The 22,518-nt window shown below is 45.0% G+C and overlaps 1 protein-coding gene across 3 annotated transcripts in view; it reads left to right on the top strand.

Moving 5' to 3' along the window:
• Window positions 1-17,706, top strand: part of DCAF5 (DDB1 and CUL4 associated factor 5) — a 94,206-nt gene extending 76,500 nt beyond the window's left edge. For all 3 annotated transcript variants that reach the window (XM_070377662.1, XM_005905737.3, XM_005905738.3), the window contains exons 8-9: window positions 7,250-7,377; window positions 13,039-17,706. In XM_070377662.1, coding sequence (XP_070233763.1) covers window positions 7,250-7,377; window positions 13,039-14,808 — 1,898 coding nt within the window. In that variant the 3' untranslated portion in view covers window positions 14,809-17,706. The remainder of the gene's footprint in view (window positions 1-7,249; window positions 7,378-13,038) is intronic.
• The last annotated feature ends 4,812 nt before the right edge of the window (window positions 17,707-22,518 follow it).

Raw genomic sequence — 22,518 nt, forward strand, 5'->3', positions numbered from 1 at the left:
CTTGTTTCAGAGAAAATAATGAGATTTACTTTAATTTGTTCACTTATTGAGTACCCTTAGATAAAATGTTATACAAATCCAATGGGTGATTGAAAGATAAACACTTTCTTGCCCTCCAAGAACTTCTACTCCAAGAGAGATGAGAAAAGGGTATATGTGTGTGTGTGTGTGTGTGTGTGTGTGCGCGCGCGCATGCTAAATTTTAAAATGGGTTCCAAGGCCTATAAAAAAGATAATTAAGGAGAGCTTGAACAGATTTGGGGAATCAGTCAAGTTTTTATGGAATTAGTGTTTCAAAGGATCATGAAGTATAGGTAGAATCTTAGCTTCTTTATTTCTCTACTCCTACTGTAGTCAGAAATGCTATAAAAGAAACATCCAAAATTGACATCAGGAAGATGGAGAGAGACACTTGGATAATCCACATGTTGGATGTTGAAGCCCACCAGTGGAGATTAGGTTCTTTTCCTGCATTCTTATATTCCAAAGTCTAATATACATGCCTTTTCATTCATTCATCAGATACTTGTTGAAAACTTACCATGTGCTACGTAGACACTGTTTTAGAAACTTAGGGTACAGCAGAAGAACAAAACAGCCCTGCTAGAATGGAGCTTACATTCTAGTTGGGGAAACAGACAATGAACCATAGATACAATAAATTACATAGTGTGTGTAAAAGGTGCTTTGGAAAAGGAAAAATTAGAACAGAATGAGGGAGATAGGAAGTAGTGTGGGGAAGGGAATCAGGGAAATGTCATTTTAAATAGGATATTCAATATAGTCCTCATTGAAAAGGTCACATCTGAATAAAACCTCATGATGGTGCGGGAGCATTGCAGAAATCCAGGGTAAGAGAATTTGAGGTAGAACCAGCATGAAGGTTTTGAAGTGAGAGTGTGTCTGTTATGTTTGAGAAATGGCACGGAAATCAATGTGCTGAAGCGGAATGAGAGAGGGGAGAAGAATAGAGCTCAGTCATAGAGGTAAGTGGGATATAGGGGTGTCCAGTCATGTAGGCTCTTCCTATAAGTGAAATGGGAGCCATTGGAGAATTTCGAGCAGAAGAGTGACTTCATCTGACATGTTTTAACAGCATCACTCTGGTTACTGAGTTTTGAGGGTAAATGATGGGAATGGGACTGCCAGCGATAAAAATGAGGAGAACCAACAGGATTCTCTCATAATACAGGTGAGTAAGTGATGGTGGTTTGAACCAAGGTAATAGGGGTTGGAGTCTAGTTAGGTTTTGAAAGTAAAGCCATCAGAATTTCTGATACATTAGATTGGGAGAAAAGGTGAGCAGGTAGAGTTTGAGATGTCTCTAGAGATGCTGAGTAAACAGTTTGGATATAGAGGTATGGAGTTCAAGGAAGACCTGGACTAGAGGTAACATTTTGAGTTTTGGTATCAGCACGTAGGTGCTGTCTGAAGTTTTGGTACGACATTGGTAGTATCTGAAGCCACAGACTATATGAGGTCAGCAGTGGGTGAAGTGAGTATAACTAGGTAAAGAGAAGGGGACCAAAGACTGAACCCTAAGGCAGTCTGATGTCAAGAAGCCAGGGAGAAGAGCCAAAAAGGAAATCAAAAAGGAGTGAACATCATGTTGAGGTTTGACAGAAAACAACAAAATTCTGTAAAGCAATTATCCTTCAGTAAAAAATTTAAAAGAAAAAAAAAGGAGTGACCAGTGAAGTAGCAGGAAAACCATAAGAGGATAAGCCTAGGAATACAGTGGAAAAAACATCACATGAGGAGGCAGCTCTGCTGAATCTTGCCAGTAAGTCAGATGAGATGAGTAGGATGAAAACTGAATTAACCATTGGATTCTTTGGTGAAAAACACCGAGCCAAGTCTTATTGCTTAGGGGAGGACTAGGTAATTGCAGAGTTTTGAAGTCAGTTGCATCACTGAGATAACCTTTGTTACCGGATTTTCCAGCTTCTTTCTCTGTAACGTGGTGCCATTTACGTCCTCGTTGGCCACCTCGCCCCATCCGTGTGTTCTGCAGCCGTCCGTGTCCTGCCCTAATCTAGAGCTACCAGATGAAGTCCTCCCATGAAGTGCTGAAAGCATTTCCTGTACCATAATCTGTGTTTTTTTAACTTGAGTATTAAGTTTTTAAAAATACCACTCTTAACAGTACATGCGTGAGTGCTGAGTCCTCTCCAACTCTTTGTGATCCCCGTGGACTGTAGCCTGCCAGGCTTCTCTGTCCATGGAATTTTCCAGGTAAAAATACTGGAATAGCTTGCTATTTCCTATTCCAGGGAATCTTCCCAACCCAGGGATTGAACCTTCATCTCCTGTGTCTCCTGCATTGGCAGGCAGATTCTATTAACTACTGAGCCACCTGGGAAGCACTGACCATCATTTGTTAAGTCCTTATACGCCCAGCTCTTATTATCCTTGGACATGTCAACATAGAAATCCTGGAAGATCAAGGATGTTTACCCTCTTCATGAGGACCCAGTGCTCTATTTTTTTGAAACACAAATCTATCTCCTGCTGTCCTAATTTCTTATCTTCCAACAGACCCTTCCAGTCATCTAGTCCCTGTTCTGGTTCCTCACTCTTGCTGTGAGGCTCCCCCTCCTTAATCTCTGTGTTGTCCATTGTTTCTCCTTCCCATTCTCACAAAGGTGTTTGTCCTGCCCATTAATTAATGGACTCTTAGGAAGGAGTGGAAAATCCAAAGGCTGTAACAAGAAAACTAATACTGCCATTTTACCCAGTTTGATTCGGAGTTTATTTCAGAACAAAATACTTCAGTGTCCTGTTCTGTAGTCAGTCCCAAGTGCTGCTGAGGATCACACCCTAGCACAGTGGATAAGTTTCTGTTTGAACCAAAGCATCTAGAAATCCTGACCAGGGTGCTTTTAGCTTTTGGGTTGAAAACATCCTCATTCTTGGAGGACTTTGTTGAAAATGAATGAAATTGACAAGAAACAGAAGTAATTGAAGTTGGCAAGAAGTGGGAGTGGTGTCCTGACCCTCTTGAGAGGCTTGAGGGGACAAATCTCTGGCTGAATCTTATGAAAAGAGCATAGTTAAGAAAAGAGAGCAGTGAACACATGTTGGCTTAGTCGTTTCTCTTCTCTGTGCGAACATTTGGCCATGGCATTTTAGAAAGGTCTTTATCAGGGTTCTGAACAAGGTGTTTTTTCTGAGTGCCTTGTGTTGCCTAGAATCTCAGGATAGTGAGTGAATCACTAATGCTGGGGTCTTATGAGATGGCCCTCTCACTCATTTTCTTTTCTGAGGTCTTGCAGTAGAATAGAGAAGTAGAACAGATAAGATATAACATTTCCCACCTCCCTAGTATCCCTTCTGAAACAAAGGAAAGATGGATATATGGAAACTTTGACCTCAGCTTAAAAAGAAACCTACAAAATGGTACCGGCACGTTTGGCTGAGCCAGCCAGAGCAGATGGTTTAGAGAAATGACCATTGGTTTGTACAGAACTTTATAAACAAATGACAACTCAAGAATGACCAGGGATCTTATTCTTGAGTATGTACTGTTATATTTATTGGTACCATTATTAGTAATAACATAGTAACCATGGGGTGGAGTTGATCCTTACCAGGCCTCTTACCCACAGATGAGTGATGACCCTAAAGGGAGATTATGTAGGTTATGTAGTTTTTATCAAAAATATTCCCTGCCTAAGTTTTTTAAGCTTGATTTTGCTGTTGATGGGCAGGCTCTGCTTGGATAATGGAGGAGAGGAGAACCCAAGTTCTTACTGGTATTGGCGTCTTGACATTAGTCATTTGAGACTCAAGGAATCTATCTGATTTATACACATCTCCAGAACTGATAAAAATTTCTTCTCTAAACTCATTCTATGTAAATTGTACAGTAGCAGCTGTTTTCAATCACTTGAAACCTGAAAACTGGAAAGGGACTATAGAGAACCTCTCTGAAGCCTATTCATTGCTGTGATTCTGTGAATAGCCTGGATTACTTTATACAGATGGCAGCAGTAATTCTTTCTGTACCTGTTCCACTTTTAGTCTCTTGGCTTTATTGACGTCCTCCTCTTTTTCAGGTTTCTTGGGTAGGAATGAGACACTATCTTGTATTAAAATTACTGCCAAGAAGAGAAACCAAATGAGGTCACAGCGTGTGAAAGAGCAGTAGAAACAGATTTTCCGTGGTCTGAATTTTTCAAGCACTGATACCCTTCAATTATTCTTTAGATCTGAAAGTTAGTGTAATTGTATTGTAAGTCATCTTCGACAGAAAGATTGGTTTAGTTAATAAACCTTGGTTCTATGGTAGCTGTTTCTTTAAGACATTCGACCTTCTGTCTCACCAAAGTCCTCCTTTAGTGGTACTTATTCTAGAATTGCCCTCTCCTGAAACATTGTCTGTTCAACAGTGGTTACCTGCTTTAGTTCAGGTGTTGCACTCCAGGTTCTAGGTGTGCAGGAGATCCAGTTCTCCTTCATAGACTGTTTGGTGTTGGCAATGGAATGAAATGTCCTGTGCTGATACTATAGACCTTGCACTCAGGATACCATTGGATAGAATCTTCTCCTTACCCGCTTCTGCCTGTGCTCAGTTACTCAGTCATGTCCAGCTCTGTGCAACCCCATAGACTGTAGCCCATCAGGCTCCTCTGGTCCATGGGACTTTCCAGGCAAGAATACATGAGTGGGTTGCTGTTTTCTCCTCCAGGGGACCTTCCCAACCCAGGGATCGAACCCGCCTCTGTCGCGTCTCCTGCATTGGCAGGTGGATTGTTTACGCCTAGCACCGCCTGGGAAGCACCCCACCCGCTACTAAATTTAGGACTTAAAGTGAAAACCAACTTATATGATGACTGCCAGAAGGATTTAGAAATTGGTTATGACCTTCTGATTCTATCCCTATTCAAACCTTTTCATCTCTTAAAGGCCACTTATACAATGGAAAGGATATTAGGCATTAAAACCAAACAGACTCTGGTTCAAATTCTGGCTCTGCCAAGCTAGTTGGAAGAAGTCAGTGAAATTCTCTGAGTCACTTAAATTCTTTTTCTTAGAAGCAGAAGGATTCAATGATATTGGTACTAGGTTCAAGCCTAAATTTCTTTGCTAGTGACCACCCCAGTGGAGGTATGGATAGGAGTGGGCTGTTGAAACGTAGGATTGAGAAGAAATGCGTGAGCCGGATTGCTGCTTATTGAATCAACCGTTTATAGAAAAGAAACAGACCCAAAGGAACTCTTTGGGGGTGTGTTGAGACAACTGTTTTAGATTCCCATGGATCCCTCTTAGTTCTCTCAAGTTTCTTTTTGTTTTGACTAGGCTCAGGCTACCTTCCCCTCCTCCCTCCCCACCTTAGGAACCTGGTACACTCAGGATGCCTCAGTGGTCCCGTCATGGCAGCCTACCTGGGTGCTTAAACCTTTCCTGACTCTTTTGTCTCCATAAAAACACACCTATGTCCCAGTTACTTTCTTCTCTTTTATGATTTATTAGCAAATGTGATGATGTTGGGCTGAAATACGAATAGCTATAAGTGTAGTGTCCATTCTGGGTTATTCAGATGTTAATAATGTCAGACATGGGGCAAAATTTAGGGAAAGAACATTTTTGTCACTCGGCAAGTAGAGTAAGCACCTGGTGCTAGCCAAGTTGACACCACTCAGAAGTAAATCAGTGCAATCTCCAACCTCTTGCTGTTGCCAAAAAAAAAAAAAGATACGTTATGTACATGTCAGTAGAGAGGAATATCTCTCATGAGGCAGGACAGGTGAAAAAGGAATTGTGTCAGGAGGCCAAAAGCAGAAGACACCTTCTGCAGAACTGGATTATCCCTGGAAGAGGGATATTGTTCTAGCCATTTTCTTTGCAGATAGTGAGATGAGAAATGTTTGGCATGAATGTTTGAACTGAGTGAAGTTGGCCCTGGGGTGGAGCACATGGAGCCAAGGTGGTGCCAATGGCACTTTGTGCCCCAGCGATGCCGCACTCCTGACAAGGTCTGGGAAGGCTCTCCCTGCTTAAATAAATGAGCACTCATTTGTCTGTGTCTGTATGCATCACCGGAGAAGGCAATGGCACTCCACTCCAGTACTCTTGCCTAGAAAATCCCATGGATGGAGGAGCCTGGTAGGCTGCAGTCCATGGGGTCGCAAAGAGTCGGACACGACTGAGCGACTTCACTTTCACTTTTCACTTTTCACACAATGGAGAAGGCAATGGCAACCCACTCCAGTGTTCTTGCCTGGAGAATCCCAGGGACGGGGGAGCCTGGTGGGCTGCCGTCTATGGGGTCGCACAGAGTCGGACACGACTGAAGCGACTTAGCAGCAGCAGCGGCAGTATGCATCACAGTTTGCCAGTCGACCAGGAGCACATGTCAGCCTGTGTGTACTGAGCTGTTGATGGCTGCTTAAAAGTGAGCTTTTTCAAGACTTGGGTGCCTGTGTCCTGTGGGAGTGTGATGCCCTTACCAATGAAGTTGAACCTTTAAGATTATCCCAAGTTCATAAATGATGACATTTTCATCTGTTTTATAAGTTCTAGGCCTCTGGTACTTTTCTCATCATCAAAAAAGAAGGCTTACAGGATGGTCCATAAGATACTGGTTTCTATCAGCAGCCTCCATACATGATGTCTTCAAGGCCCACCCTCTGTAATTTTCCATACTTGGAGTCTGCTTACTGTGAAAGTGACCCGTATCTCCTTGCTTTATCCTTAGTTCTCCCTATCAGAGTGAAGACAGAATTTTCTCCATTATTTTCCCAAAGGTTTTTGTATGTTTTGTTTGCTACTTTCATCATAGAAATTGAGGGCAACTAGATCAGTGATGTTTTGGGTACACTTAAGTAATTATATGTTTCTGGTTCTGCATGTCCCTGGCTTAGCTGCCTAACTGTTCCCAAGCAGATCAGTCTCATTTTGCTTATGACTGGCCTTTTCTAAGGTAACACTGGGATTCTATCCTAAGGATCAAAAACTTGAGAAATGTTTTAAGTGGCTGTGGCTTCATTGACAATGGAATTGCAGTGGGTGGGTGTGGGCAATGCTTAAAGGCTAAATAAAGGCTCTGGGTAAGAGCACATATGTTGAGAGATATTTCATCTTCCTTCTTTCCATAGCAACTTTATCTGTAAGATTAGGCATTCTGCTGGTGATCAGTTAGTAAAAAATTTCGACTCTGGTTCAGAGCTGTTTGTTTGCTATTACTGGAGCCTGTTTACTTCCATCTGTTTCATCATTTGATTTTTGTTTCCTTCTGTCTTCCCAGGTGGCATTGGTAGGGTGGTCAACGGAGCCTTCATGGTGCTGAAAGGGCATCGGTCTATTGTTAACCAGGTCCGATTTAACCCCCACACCTACATGATCTGCTCTTCTGGTGTAGAAAAGATTATCAAGGTGAGGCACATTCCCCTTTTGTCCTTTTAGAGAAATCACTGCAAGTTTATAAATGGAAAAAAACAAAACAATGTATGTAGCACGTCATAGCTAAACATAACTAAAGGTCTATCAGAATTCTTAATTATTTTGGCATATTACAAAATATGGAAAAATTTATGTTATAATAAATAGAGCGGTTTTTAAACCCTCCTTTCAGGAGGGACTCTTTTCTTAAAAATTAGTCACGAGGCTTTGAAACCAGATACTACCTGTATGCTGCTGCATTTCCAATGGCGTTTGATCTGGAGTCTGATGAATTCTGCTTTCCAAACCCCATCTGGAGATAAAGAAGCTACCATCCCCTCAGTTACTGGGTGTGCACTTTGCATTAATTGCTGTCCTCATATGGCACAGATACAACAAGTGACTTCCAGAACCATAGCTAACTTGTCTCAGGACATATCAGAAACCACTTGATGTGGTTGTGATTGAGGATGAACACTTGCATCAGTTGCGCATTGACTGAATGAACGTAACCCTGCCAAGGGATATTTTTAGAGCTTGTAAATGAGAGACCCAGTCTGGCCTGTGTCCACGGAAGGATGGCCCACTGCCCATCACTCACATTCCAGTGGACTGCTAGTAACCCTTCTCCACAGCTGAGAAAATGAGGGCTCAAGACAAATGATGAATTCCTGAGGACCCTGTGATGACTTGACTTTTAAGTAAAGATAGGTGATATCTCCTCCCTCTTCCCCCCAGCAAAACATAAAATTCCTCACTTTCCCCCAAAATAACAATTGAAAACTTGAGGGAGATTTCAGGGGAAATGTGAAGATTGATTTGTAACAAATGGATAGTTTTCATTTTCTTTTGTTCTTTTTGTAAAAACTATCCAACTTAAGTCTGAGACAGAGGAAACTATCAGAAATGTAATGTTGGAGTATGGGTCGGTATTTTTATTTGTCATTATTCCAACTCCCTTTATTTAGGTTTTATTGTTGATCAGGGCTGACTTTCATGATTGCATACATTTACTTACCCATAAATAAACAGGGCTAGACCTAGACTTAGACGGTTTTTATAGACTTTTTCTTTTCGCAGAGGATGAGATGTAAATTATAAATTTACTGTTTGGGGTTAATTATATAGCTAGCAGTGGTAAGGCCAGCACCGGGCCCCATTCTTTGCTCTCCTCGGTGTCCGGCCGCCCTTCCCGTGCTGGTGGGAAGGCAGCAGGTGGCCTGGCGCTCCCTCTGTATCTGTTCCTCTCAGCAGTCCTTCACTTGGGTGATCACTGAGCCGCCCTGTCCCTTGCGTTGCTTTCCCTTTTCCTTTAGCGTGTGACTCACAGGTTGGCAGAGTAGCATGTCCTCCGTAGTCCTGTTGACATCATTCTCTTTATCAGGGAGCTCTGCTTGAGCATCTCCTTTAGAAGAGAGATTCCTGCTTGGCTGACACCCTAGGATGCTTCTGTGCTAAGTCTCTCCGATCGTTGTTTAGTCAGTTGGAATCCTTAACCAAGAGGTTAGAGGTTGGAGACTAGCCAAGTTCTTAAAGGAGAAAATATTTTCTCTGTGAAAATATTCAGACTAAACTGTAGAACTCATTGCTTCCAGGTTCCAGTGGGGTCTGAACCGTGCCCCACCAGGAGGCATGTTTAGCCACTGGAAACCTTAAATCAGTAACAGTTAGTACCCTTGGGCAGCTCTTTGAATCTGTCTCCCATCTGTCAAGTGAATGACACCTAGGAGTGCCTTACAGGTTACCTGTGCCTGACAGTTTCTATTTTAATAAAAGTCACTTTCAGGTATTTATCTAGCAATCCAATGGTTAAGATTTTACCTTCCAATGCAGAGAGGGCCGGTCTGATGCCTGGTCGGGGAACTACGATCCCACTTGCCTCATGGCCAAAACACTAAAATATAAAACAGAAGCAGTACTGTAACAAATTCAATAAAGACTTTAAAAACAGTCCACTTAAAAAAAAAAAAAACTTAAAAAAACAATCTCTTTCTTTCTTGTGTTTTTTCTGAGAGTCAATGGCTCAAAGAGCATCATTCCACCATACTTTAATCCAGCCAGCCTCTCTCTCCACCTGTCTCTGCTCCACCTTCTTCTCCCTGACTTGTCCTTTACTGATGCCTTACTAGCCTGGAGGAAAGGAGTCAGGGCCAGCCTCTTCTCACCCACAACAGATCTTATATCCTCTTGAATGCCCACACTTAGCAAAAAAACAGGGTTATTTTGTAGTTAAACATAAGAGAGAGAAAGATGAACAATTGCTGGCGTTTTCTTTTTCCTCAAAGACCAATATTTGTCTATTCACCCAGTATTTGTGAACCATACCTACTGTGTGTGATTTGCGCTAGGCCCTGTGAGGAATGCAGGTCCCCATAGGAATTGATGACCCAGTAGGAGAGAAGACAAATAAAAGTAATGAAAAGTGCAAAGTACATAAGAGGTAGAAACATTGCTGTGTGGGGAGGCCGAGATTTTTCCCCCCGTCTGGGGTAATCTCAGTACACTTGAACTATCTCAAGTAATACTTGAACCAGATTTTGAAGAAAAAAGTCTGCAAAAGAAAAGGAATAAGATGGGAAGGCCATTTTAAAGAGAGAGATTGAATATTTATTTTACTGAATCAATAAATATTTATTGATCACCTACTGCACTCCAGGTAGTATGCTCATGAGTAAATGCTCACAAGCAGCAAAGTGTAGGGCCTGTTTAAGAAATGATCATTTGGCCAAAGTGAAGAGCACAGAAAGGGGAGGGCTTGGATGTAAGGCTGGGAAGGTGTAGGCCACAGGTGGGCCCAGGGAGTCTTGGAATCCAGATTAGAGAGTGTGAAGCGCTCCTGGAATAACAACTTAAGTCTCTGTCTGTGTCATTTTTCTTGGTAGGTGGCCAGATGTCTGAATTTAGTATAATAGTGCAGAGAGAGAAGAGGGTTTAGAGATGCTACATCAAGCATGTCACGGTCACCTGTGTGGGTCAGAACACTTGTTACTGAAATTGTGTTCCATTTCGATGATTTTTGAATAAGAATTGAACTGCATCTGTTTGCTCAACAGCCTCTTGAGCTAAACTTGTCACTGTCACTGGGCTTCAAGAGAAAGCTGCACATCCCTCCTCCTTTTCTCATGAACCTTGTCCCATGAGGAGGGATGTCTAGCCACAGTTCACATGCAACAGGAAGCTGTGCTTTCATTGCTTCACTTCTGAGTTGTTGACTTTCAGTATTAAAAAGATAATTTCACAAATGTTTGAAACTGATGTTTTAAGGATGAGGACTAACATAATTGGGATGGTCAGTGCCTCTGGTGTTCAAAAGTCTGTTTGAGGATGAGTCTCAAACCTCTAGTTGAGGTACTCGTTTGCCAAATGAAGGAGGAAGCACTACAGTTATTGGTACTTTGGTATATGTTGCATCATTTCATCCTTCTCATGTCTACAACTGAGGAAAGAGCCTTCAAGGGTGAAGTCATTTGCTCTGGGCCATGTGAGTGAGGAGGCTCAGGTCCCTACCTGTTCTGCCTCTCCCACAGCTCTGTGCTATAGGTCCCTTGAGGACTGGAGACTGGTCATCTGGGATGGATCTTTTGTTTTGCTCTGAATCTTCGGGTTGCATGAGACCCGTCTAATTTCACTGTTTGGATGGGGAGCTGAGCAAACGAGAGCTGTGTGGGAACCCACACTCAAGCCTCTTGCCTTCTGATCCAGCATTTTGTTCCATTACTCCAGGCTTCAGGAATGAAGTCTACCTCAGCTTAATACATTCCAGAGCGCATATAAATGCCAGCTTTCAGTGTTGTGATTTTCATTCCTGAAGTGAAGATGCAGGGGGCTGGGCAGTAGACTAAACCCAGGCTCGTTGGATAGTTGGGCCAGCAAGCATCTCACCATGAACGTTTTGTTCTTCTGTTAAATTCTGAGTTTCTGGGAAGTACATAAGGATTTATCTACATATTATATAACATGGTTAGTAACATTTTCCATTTTTAACTGGGGGAGTGAGATTTAGCCCAGCATATAGACTACGACTCTGAAACATCCTAAGGGCTTTTGCTTGTTGAACCTTTCAGTTTTTTTCCTAAGCCACCAAACTTTTATTCCCAGAGACATCTGTTTGCAAAGATAGTCATTTATAGCTTGGGCCTGTTGCTAAAGACCAGATCTAAATGTTTCCCAAACATTGAGTCTCACAAAGAATTTGAGAATTGCTTCAGACAAAGCCTTTATTTTATGCAACTTATTTTATGCTAACTATTAATATATTCCAGTGTTTCTTAAAAGTTGGTGCCTCCACTTTCACACTCCTCGAGTGCTTATTAAAAGTGCAGAGCCCTGGTAACCTCCCCATGACTTACTAAATCAGAATCTCTGAGGGTGGGGCTCAGGAGTCAGTGTTTTAATTATTCTTCAGGTAATTCACATTCACACCAAAGTTTGAGAATCACTGCCTTAACCCTCCCCTGGGTGAGATTGTGAAGCTGGGAGTGGGAGGACACCTGAGGAGTTGTGGGCAGGGGACAAAGTTGAAGGAGGAATGAATCTGAATTGGGAATTGGTGAAGAGACCTAGTCTAGAAGGTTTCTTCAGCCCCTCTTGAACTGGGGATCCTCCTGAGAGATGCTGCCTCCTGGGAGATCAAAGTAAAGCATAGAGGGAGCAGGCCTCAGGAGCATGCTCACAGGAAGGCGAATTTGTCCTTGGATAACTTTGGGGAAGCAAAGCCATTGGCTTGATAGAGGATAGGGAATGAGAAGCCACTACTTTCTGGGTTGGGTGCCATCTAAAGATAGACAGGAGCCTGTTAAGGCAAGAAAATCACCTGGAATTTCATCTGAGTTGCCATAACTACCAGCTGATATAACCGAGCTTCTCTGTGCTGCTCAGGACCAGTCTGGCAGAGTCAGGTGAAGCTAATCGTTCTCATCTGCAGTGACAGCTTAATTACCTTGAACTCCACTTTTGCATAACTTAATTCAGCTCATAAAGCTGGGCTTTTGCATTCAGACAGACTTTAGTCTGAATCCTAGTTCTGCCACTTTTTGGCTATGAGCGCGAAGGTCTGACTGTGGAATGTATTAAGAGATGGGTCTGTGGGCTTGGAGGGTGAGTCCTGCCTACTCCAATAGCTAACAGAATAGTTGGGGAGCAAGCCAGCAGCTCCCTGGGTAAGGGAACCCAGTTTCCTGGGTAACTGATGCCTGCATGTCCAAGAGGGAACTGCAGTGTAGGCAGCTGGCTGTTCTTCCCAAGCTCCACTAAGCAATTCCCATTAGTTAAAAATAGAAATGTTGCATTTGGGGAGAAGTAGTTATAGGCTGAAATATTAACTGTTGCAGAGGACTGACTGCTGGTCTGTTTTCACTTTGGAAAAGTGGTACCTCTCCAGTCTTCTGAGAGTTTTGAACACACTGGGCAATCTTCAAGTCATCCTCTGTCCTCTGATATTATGTAGGGGGTTATTGTGATTTCCAGGCTACTGGTAGAGGAAGCTAAAGGGGAGGGGGGCAGTGGGAGTCATGGTATGTGTTTATCCTGGGCTTAAAGTTGGTTAGCAAGTCCTGGCTAAATGACAGGGAGAGTCTGGGGAAGCTCTTTATGGCCAACAGCTTTAGAATACATTCCAATCAGGCTTCCTTGGTTTTGTTTTCACTTTCTGTGCAGATCTGGAGCCCGTATAAGCAGCCAGGATGTACCGGAGATCTGGACGGTCGGATTGAGGATGATTCTCGCTGTCTCTATACCCACGAAGAGTACATCAGCCTTGTGCTGAACAGTGGGAGTGGCCTGTCTCACGACTACGCCAACCAGTCTGTGCAGGAAGACCCCCGGATGATGGCCTTCTTTGACTCCCTGGTGCGTCGCGAGATCGAGGGCTGGAGCTCTGACTCGGACAGTGACCTCAGCGAGAGCACCATCCTCCAGCTGCACGCGGGGGTCAGCGAGCGCTCGGGCTACACCGACTCCGAGTCCTCGGCCTCGCTGCCCCGCTCCCCTCCGCCCACAGTGGATGAGTCTGCCGACAGCGCCTTCCACCTGGGCCCCCTGCGGGTCACTGCCACAAACGTGGTGGCGTCCACCCCGCCGCTGCCCTCGTGTGAGGATGCCACGTCTCGCCAGCAGCGCCTGTCTGCCCTGCGGCGCTACCAGGACAAACGCCTCCTGGCCCTTTCCAACGAGTCTGACTCTGAAGAGAATGCCTGTGAGGTGGAACTGGACACAGACCTCTTTCCCCGGCCACGGTCTCCCAGCCCCGAAGACGAGTCCAGCAGCTCCAGCAGCTCCAGCAGCTCTGAGGAAGAGGAGGAGCTGAACGAACGGCGCGCATCCACCCGGCAGCGGAATGCCATGCGGCGCCGGCAGAAGACGCCTCGAGAAGAGAGGCCTGGCGCCCCTCCCAAGCCCACCGACACCTACATTGGCGAAGACAACTATGATTACCCCCAGATCAAAGTAGATGACCTCTCTTCCTCCCCCACCTCCTCCCCTGATCGGAGCGCGTCCACTCTGGAGATTCAGCCAAGCCGAGCATCGCCAACTTCCGACATAGAGTCAGTTGAGCGGAAGATTTATAAAGCTTACAAGTGGCTCCGCTACTCCTACATCTCCTACTCAAACAACAAAGATGGAGAGAGCTCGCTCGTGTCTGGGGAGGCCGATGAAGGGAGGGCGGGAACCAGCCACAAGGACAACCCAGCCCCTTCTTCCAGCAAGGAAGCCTGTCTAAACTCGGCGGTAGCCCAGAGGACCCAGGACATGCCGCCGGAAGGCCGCAGCAAGGACGCTTTTAAAGAAGGGACTTCTGCCGTAAGCCCCAACAATGGCCCGGGCCCCGAGCCCAGTGGCCACCCTTGGGCAGAGGCACCCGAGGATGCTTCTCAGGACTCCAACAATGGTGGCACTGTAGAACACACTTTTGAAACCAAGAAGCTCAATGGAAAGGCCCTAAGCAAGGCCCTGAGCAGCCGGGCTGAGGAGCCACCCTCCCCTCCTGTCCCCAAGGCGTCTGGCTCCACTCTGAGCAGCGGGTCTGGCAACTGTCTCAGGACCCAGTCTGATGACAGTGAGGAGAGAAGCCTCGAAACCATCTGTGCCAACCACAACAATGGACGCTTGCATCCCCGCCCCCCGCACCCCCACAGCAATGGGCAGAACTTCGGGGAGCTGGAGGCACTGGCCTGCTCTTCCCCAGGACGTGTGGACACTGACCACGATAACTTGTCCCTGACAGGGATACTCCTACACAAAGACTGTTGTGGGTCTGAAATGGCCTGTGAGTCCCCCAGTGCTGGAACGAGAGAGGACCCCACTGACCCCCCAGACACAGACAGCAGCAGGGCTGTTCATGGCCATAGTGGCCTCAAGAGGCACCGAATCGAATTGGAAGACCCAGATTCGGAGAATTCCTCCTCAGAGAAGAAATTAAAAACATGATAAATACAAAGGGAAAACAAAAAGCTATGAAAAGTAGCTTTACAAAAATTTTAAATCCTGTTTAGTGAACACAGAGGAAAGGAAAAATAGTATTAAAGGCACGTAAAACCAGGGCCTGGAATTTTGTGTCTGATGCTGCTCCCTTCTATTCAACAATGGGTCTGATGTTTAGCTGGCCGTTGGTCGTGCTGCGTTAAGAAAGGGAAAAAATGCAAGTGAGTCCTTTCTAGTAAGACTTGAGCATAGTGTACCTGTGCAGATTCTGTTACAGTAAATCCTTGTTGAGATGTTTGACTCGTTCTCATGTGTGTGCACTGGCACGCGTGAGCTCACTGTCTCAGACTTGTCTTTCCATTCTCCATCAGAAAGGCTCTCTGGATCTGTGTTTTTTGCCATCTCACCTCGTTTATATGCCATAGATGTTCTGGTTTTAATGACGAGTGCCTGCTAAATCAGACTGTGTTGCCAGTGAGTAGTGGATTCACGCTGAGAGAATGGAGACGAGTGGAAACAGGCCTTCAGCCCACTGGCTGTGCTGGGAAGGAAAGCATGGTTCCTTTCTTAAAGAAGTCTTCCGTGTTTTCTCAGTAGCACTTCTTCATTGAGCATTAAAGTAGGTGTACTAAAAGTGGAGCGATTTTCATGCTCATGAGAGGTTAGCAGTTAAGATCAGATTCGAGAGAACATAGATCCCTGATAAAGCTCACTGGTTGCAAATTGATCGATGGTGCAGCACCATTCTGTAGGGGCCGTAGAATATAACTGGTTGTGGGTAACACTTTAACAAGTTAGGTGCTAGTTCCTAAGAGGCACTCAGAAGGCCAGCAGGCACTTGCTTGGCCCCACATGGTGGTGTCTCGGCCTATGGAAAGAAGGGGAAAGACAGCTCTCAAGAGCTTTGTGCTCAGACTACTAAAGTGGATGTTATAGGTGTGTTAATGAAGAAGTGTAGGGAAGAGCAGAGTGTGGTACTGCGTTCATTTAATTTAACCCAAAATGATCGATCAGAATTGGTGGGCCTGGCATCTTCCCTCCAGCCTGCAGTTCACAGAGGCTGTGGTGTTGTGACTGGATCTTGCAGAGTAGGTATCTCAGAGTAACAGATTCTTATTGAGTAGGTCCCTCAGGATGCAGAGTGTGTGGAGAGAAGAGTCACTGGCCTCTAGAAGAGACTCTGTTCATGAAGGTAGATAAAGATTGAGAGAGGAAAAGACAAGGATCTTTTCAGCATTGCTGTGGTAGTTACAGTCACTTGGTTATTGATGAAGGCTTGTACAAGACAGGGAAACCTAGAATGGCAGACAGCTTGTTGGCGTGGATGTCATGAAAGGGCAGGAGAATGCTGGGCAGAGATGAGGGGGAGAGAACACTACAGCTTTCTTGAGCACAAAGGCACTGGACAACCAGGAGCCCAGCACCATGGGCCTGGGGAGGTCCTAGCTTGTGACTGGTGTGGCCTCACAAATCCAGCATTCTTTTTAGGGATGAACATGTCCTACTGGAACTGGGACCAAGGGGAGGGAGCCTGTGGAGGATGAAGACGTGGACGCATTTAGTGACCAGGGGAAGGGGGGTTATTTATAAAAGAAGGTTGTTGATCTAAGCCAGAAGGAGGGATCATCTTGCTAAGTTTTGTGAAAAGAAAGACGTGCCTGGTGTGTGTGCTGTGACTTGGGTGTGAAAACACTGTCTGAGGAGGAGGAGACAAAGGAGTGTGAGTAGCAGTGGAGATGCTTACAATTGAACAACTGTAATCTCACCGGGGAGTGGGTCAGTGATTCTGTAACCAGTAGAATTACTTTAATCTGTAATCAGAACGGTTCTATGATTTGTCTTTGACTATACACAGATAATTGTAAATTCTGGTTTTATAAGCCCAAGTCATTTTACATTTGCTTTTCCAAAATTTATTATTAAATTGGAATTTTTTAATCCTTTATATACAAAAAAAAAAAGATATAATCACTCAGTGTGTGTTTCTCTTCCCCTTCCTAGTCAGCATGTCCAATCTTTTTGTTTTATATTACTGCATCTAGCAGCAGCTGGCCACTTCTGACTTCTCTAAGGACAATCCACATATCTTCCTGGAGAAAAAGAAGTAGGTAAAGCTTCCTTGAGAACTAGCCACTGGTAGTTACTGTTCCCAAATGCAGAACTTGATCTTTTCATGTTAAGAGCCTTTATCTCATTTGGGTACTCAGAAGAGAAGTCAAAGTTCATTCTGGTTCAACTTTAGAATCCAAGAAAAGATGTTTTTAGCAAGGATGCCTTCCATCCTTGGGAGACACCCCAGATTCTGCTTGCCAGGAGCTCGGCCCCACAGCGTAGCCACAGAAGCAGGCTGAGAAATGCTTGTCTCTGTAGCCATTCCACTCTGATCCCCAGAGATCTCCTGTCTATGATCATGGTCCTGCAGACCTGGCAGGAACTTCCACTTCTAGGGTCCCTTTGCCTAAACTTGTAGGATTGAGGCCTCAACTTTGGAGGCACATTTAATCCCCAGATTCTTCCGTGATAGCTATTTTTACTAACAGGGCAGATGGCACTTGATTAGGTTTGAACTATTCAAAGGTGCCTCTTATGGGTTTTTTCTGCATCCTGTACATAAAGTTTTAAGTGGCTGGTCCAGATTTATAAAATTGGTTCCCTCCACTTTATTTACCACCTGGTTTTGTAAGTGATTCCCATGTCTCTCTGACAACAGGTAAATGAGTTAAATGAGTAGTGGGCTTGGGGCGAAAGAAGGTTGCAACTGTGCTTGGTTTACTGAGCCCGGAGTCCTTGTTTGTCAAGGTGCCTTCCTCTGCTGAAGCCTTACCTCCTCACAAGCCCTGCCTCTCTCCCAGCAACGCTAGCTCTTCTCTTATGTATATGCAAATAAACCTATTATTCACTTCTCATGGCTTCCTCTTCTCTTCCAAGGAAGACTTGGTTGCTTAGACACCCCTCCTCCTTTATTCCTTTCCTGTTTCAATTCTTTCCTAATTGGAAACTTGATTCAAAGCCACCCTGAACACTAGAAGAAAAGCTGTGGTACACTGCCTCAATGCCAGTGGTCAAGGTCATTTCTAGGTATTGGGACAAAGGTCACATTAGGACCACAAAATTTAGAGTTGGAGGAAGTATCTACTTGATCTCCTTTCCCAGGCTTAGATGGACTTAGGATACTGAAATCCTGGAATTGACCCTTTTGTTAGTCAGAACTGAGGGAAAGATGCAGCAAAGTGACATTGCAGACAGCCTCAAAAGAATTATGTTTTCTGATGTTTCCAAATATCAAGTTGCTTTTCCTGCCCTGTCCCAGACATACATGGTAAACTTCTAATAGAAATTAAAAATAAACCCAACCCATCATATATCTCCTGCCTATAAAGCTGCCTCTTTCAGTTAATTGAAAAGTTCTTGCCAACCAAAATTCTTGTGAGGAAAATCTATACTGCCAAAGGAAGACTATCCATCCCTTATGACCTAAGCAAGGCAACATGCCAACAATTGAAATACAAAGGTGAAGTACAGCTCGGTGAGTCCAGACTTGCCCACAGCATCAGGATAAGGGCTTTGGACAAGCTGTGTGTTTCTCTCAGGCGGGATGTTTCCGTCTTAAGTGCTCATTTGTCCTTGAGCACTCATGCTGGAGTAAAAATAACATTAAGTGTCTTGGGAATAATTTTGAATTTCTTCAAAGTACAGTGCTTCCCACATGCAGCAGAAGAAAAATGTATATGAAAAGAAAATCTAAGCCATCTGTACCCTAATTGCATTTCACTCTTTAGTAAAAAGGTGGTAAGCAAAGTAAAAAGGAAGGAGGCTGAAAGGCAAAGATAAATGACTGGGCCAGCGCTGACCTGGCCAGGGACAGCAGGAAGAGTTGGTCAGTCCTGTTCACCCACAGTTTACTTGAGCTGTGCAGCAGGGGCCCACAGCGCTTATCTACAAGACAGTCACATTGTAAGGAAATCGAGTATCTAGTATTTCAAATTTCTGGGAAATGACTCCTTTCTGGAGCCCAAAGCCATGAGCTAATGGAATATTCCAGCTGAAATATAGAGTGCTAGCTTTGAGTCTCCCTGTATCTGACTTTGTCAGTACCTCCACCAAGGCTGGAGAAAGGTAGTAAAACAAAAAGTTACCAGGGTGCTAACCCAGATCTTTAGCCACGAGAGATGCGGTCCAGGGAAGCTGACATGGAAGATGTTTGAAGGGAGGAAGAATAGGACTGCTGCAGTAGGAGGAGTGAGATGCTAGGTGCCTTCGCACTGCTTCCAGATCACAGAACTAGCGTTGAACGTGCCACATCAGCCTCAAACACCGGGTCATCAAGATTCTTGAAAATTGCCAAATTTATAATGGAAGTCATAAAAGTGAAGGATTGGTTTGGGAGAAATTTGCTTTGCTGGAATGCATACATTCCAAGAAAAAATAATCCTGAGAACCAGCACACTGAAACAAGTACCCAAAACAGATGAGTATGGTTGTTAGTGGTTGGTATAGGCTTTCAGAGGGTAACATCTCCCTGTTGGACTGTTCGTAGATGCTATGGTCCGTGACACTATTTCGGGCTTCCCCTTACTTATTTTTTCTTTCAGAGTCAGTGTTTTTTTTAACATTTCTAGCCTCTCCAAGACCCTACCTTAAATTACTAAAGCTAATGTCTGTTTTCCCTCATAAGAGACACCTGTGAGCAGGACAGAAATAGCATTGAAATAACAAAAGAAGTGGATTCTGTATTGATTCTTCAATGGAGTAGCTTCATGAACCTTGGGCAGATCACTCAGATTCTTGAGAACTGTACAATCGAGGTCCCTCTCAACTCCAAAATGTCATTCTTTCCATACTGTTGCAGGAAGTTTGCGGGGTCGGGGGGTGGGGGGGGGGAGCCTTCTAGGACCTGAGAGTGGGCTCTTGTCTAACATTCAGAAATTAATTGAGGAGACATGTGCTGACAAAGCAAGAAACTTTACTGGGAAAATGGGCACCTGGGTGGAAAGCAGGAAAGTAAGGGTACCTAGGAAGACTGCTCAGGCACGTGGCTTGCAGTTTCCATTTTTATTGTGATGGGATTAACTTCTGGGTTTTCTCTGGCCAGTCACTCTGAGTCAGGGTCCTTCCTGGTACCCTGTGCATTGCTCAGCCAAGATGGGTGCCAGCGAGAAGGATTCTGGGAGGTGGCAGGACACCTGGCATCTGCCTTTGACCTTTCCTGAATTCTGGTTGGCAGTAGCTTGTTCGTTCTGTGTTCCTTACCAGGACCTCCTGTCGTAAAATAACGTGCAAATGGCTACTGTGGTGCCTGGCCAGGGTGGGCAGTTTCAGTCAGTGTGTTTCCCCTAACAATTCCATGTACTGTCTACATCCCATTCCTATGAGTTCTCATTCCTGAGACATCACTATAGTGCCCACCAGAACCGACCGCTGAGCCAAGATCTTTGGTAAGTATACAGCTGCTCGGAACCTCAAGCTCCTCATTTGTAAAATGGGGGAAAATGCCAGTACATTGTTAGAGGATAAAACATTTGCACACATGTGCGTGCATGGGTGCGTGCATATTATTGTGCCTTAGAGCCCGATGTATAGAAAGCACTAAAGTGTTTGCATTCATTATTCCTCTCTACTCTGCCCTCATTGCTTGTTGATAGCAACCATGAAGAAGGCTTTTTTGGATGGGGTCTGCCAAGGAATATAGAAAGTAACTTCTCCTTCAGAGAAAGAATTTACTGTTTGTTAGCAATCCTTGGCGGAGAAGGCAATGGCATCCCACTCCAGTACTCTTGCCTGGAAAATCCCATGGGCGGAGGAGCCTGGTAGGCTGCAGTCCATGGGGTCGCTAAGAGTCGGACACGACTGAGCGACTTCACTTTCACTTTTCACTTTCATGCATTGGAGAAGGAAATGGCAACCCACTCCAGTGTTCATGCCTGGAGAATCCCAGGGACGGGGGAGCTTGGTTGGCTGCTGTCTACGGGGTCGCACAGAGTTGGACACGACTGAAGTGACTTAGCAGCAACAGCAGCAATCCTTGGGCCTTCCCAGGTGGCGCTAGTGGTAAAGAATTCACCTGCCAATGCCAGAGACGCAAGAGACATGGGTTCTATCCCTGGGTTGGAAACCCGTGAAGGAGGAGATGGCAACCCACTCCAGTATTCTTGCCTGGAAAATTCCATGGACAGAGGATCCTGGTGGCCTACTGTCCACGGGGTCGCAAAAATTCAGACACTGAGCATGCACACAGATTCAACAAAAGCAAACCTTATTCTTACTCTGAAATCATAGAAAAGAGTAAATTATCCCCATTATAGTGGACCAGACTAAAGCTGAGCTTGAGGCCTTGGACACTACCTCCTACATAGGGAGCCAGCTGTCTAAAGGCTTTGTCTAAGAGCTTCTAAAAAAGAACCAGACTTGGCTGACAGGGCCCATAGATCCTTGCTTAGCTATTAGCAAGCCTTCGGGGCTAGGGGGCGGGGTATACTGGCAGATTTTATTAAACTACAGTCTTAATATGGTGGTACTGGAGATGACCCAGACCTCAGGAGCTGGGACAGCAAACTTCTCTCTGGCCTTGAGAGCTAAAATTCCTCCATCTGGCCATGGGCCAGCCCTAGAGAATCAAGAAAGTGGGAAGCCATGGAAATGTTCTGTGTTTGTGCCAAAGAAAAGTTTTGACCAGAGTTTTCCATGCAGGATTGTTTCACATGTGTATGTGTGTTAAATATTTTGTAACATCTAATTTAAGAAGAAGTTCAACCATAAAAAAAAACAAAAGAAGTCTGACTAAGCCAAGAGCGGAAATGGTCAGAGTTCAGTCCCCACCCACTAAAGCCTCAGGCCAGATCTGGAATAGAGATCTCAAGAGCACAGGCCTTTGAAGAGGGTAAGCAGAGGAATAGGAGAAAGGATGGATTTGAATTGCTGGTGGAAAAGAGACAGTGAAATTATACTGCGGTTGGGTGAGGCGGGGAACTTTTTAGATAAAACACATCTGCCGGAAGAGAAGCTAAAGAAAGGGTAGGAAGGGCTGCTCCTGAAGGGGTGGGGTGGGTAGCTGTATTGTCTAGTCTACCCTCTCCTTTCTGAGGAGAGCCCAAGGCCAGTTAGTGGCTTGGCCTGGCCTCTGAGTCCGACACCTGCCTTACATCATGCTGTTCCTAGATGTAGTTCTTAGGGGGAGGAGGAAGGGGGGCACTTACCTTGATCTCCCCACCCTCAGTGTGACTCCAGCAGGGCTCTGACGACAGTACACAGCCCTAGTGGGGGATTGAAGATGGCCTGTAAGGAGGCAGGGCGAGGAGGGAAGAGCCTTGTGCAAAGGAAGACCAGAGACAGCTGAGCTTGGACCGCCCTCACCCGCAGAAAATCAACACCAGGGCCCTTACCCTCAGACTAACGTTTCTTGTCGCTGCACCTCTCAGCAGCTCTGATGGCTCGTAGGGTGCTGAGTGCCATCCTGATGTTTCAGTGCCCAGAAAGGTCAGCACATCTCTTGGGTGAATTTCAGAGGGGACTGATAAACATCTTGGGAGACTGGAAGAAAAGATCAAAGGGATCAGAGGATGGCCAGTAGGTTTTTTATTTATTTTTAATTGAAGGATAATTCTTTACAGTATTGTGCTGGTGTCTGTCATACATCAACATGAATCAGCCATAGCTATACATATGTCCCCTGCCTCTTAAACCTCCCCCCACCTCCCACCCCATCCCACCTCTCTAGGT

The sequence above is a fragment of the Bos mutus genome, chromosome 10, assembly GCF_027580195.1.
Source record: "Bos mutus isolate GX-2022 chromosome 10, NWIPB_WYAK_1.1, whole genome shotgun sequence".
Taxonomy (NCBI): Eukaryota; Metazoa; Chordata; class Mammalia; order Artiodactyla; family Bovidae; genus Bos; species Bos mutus.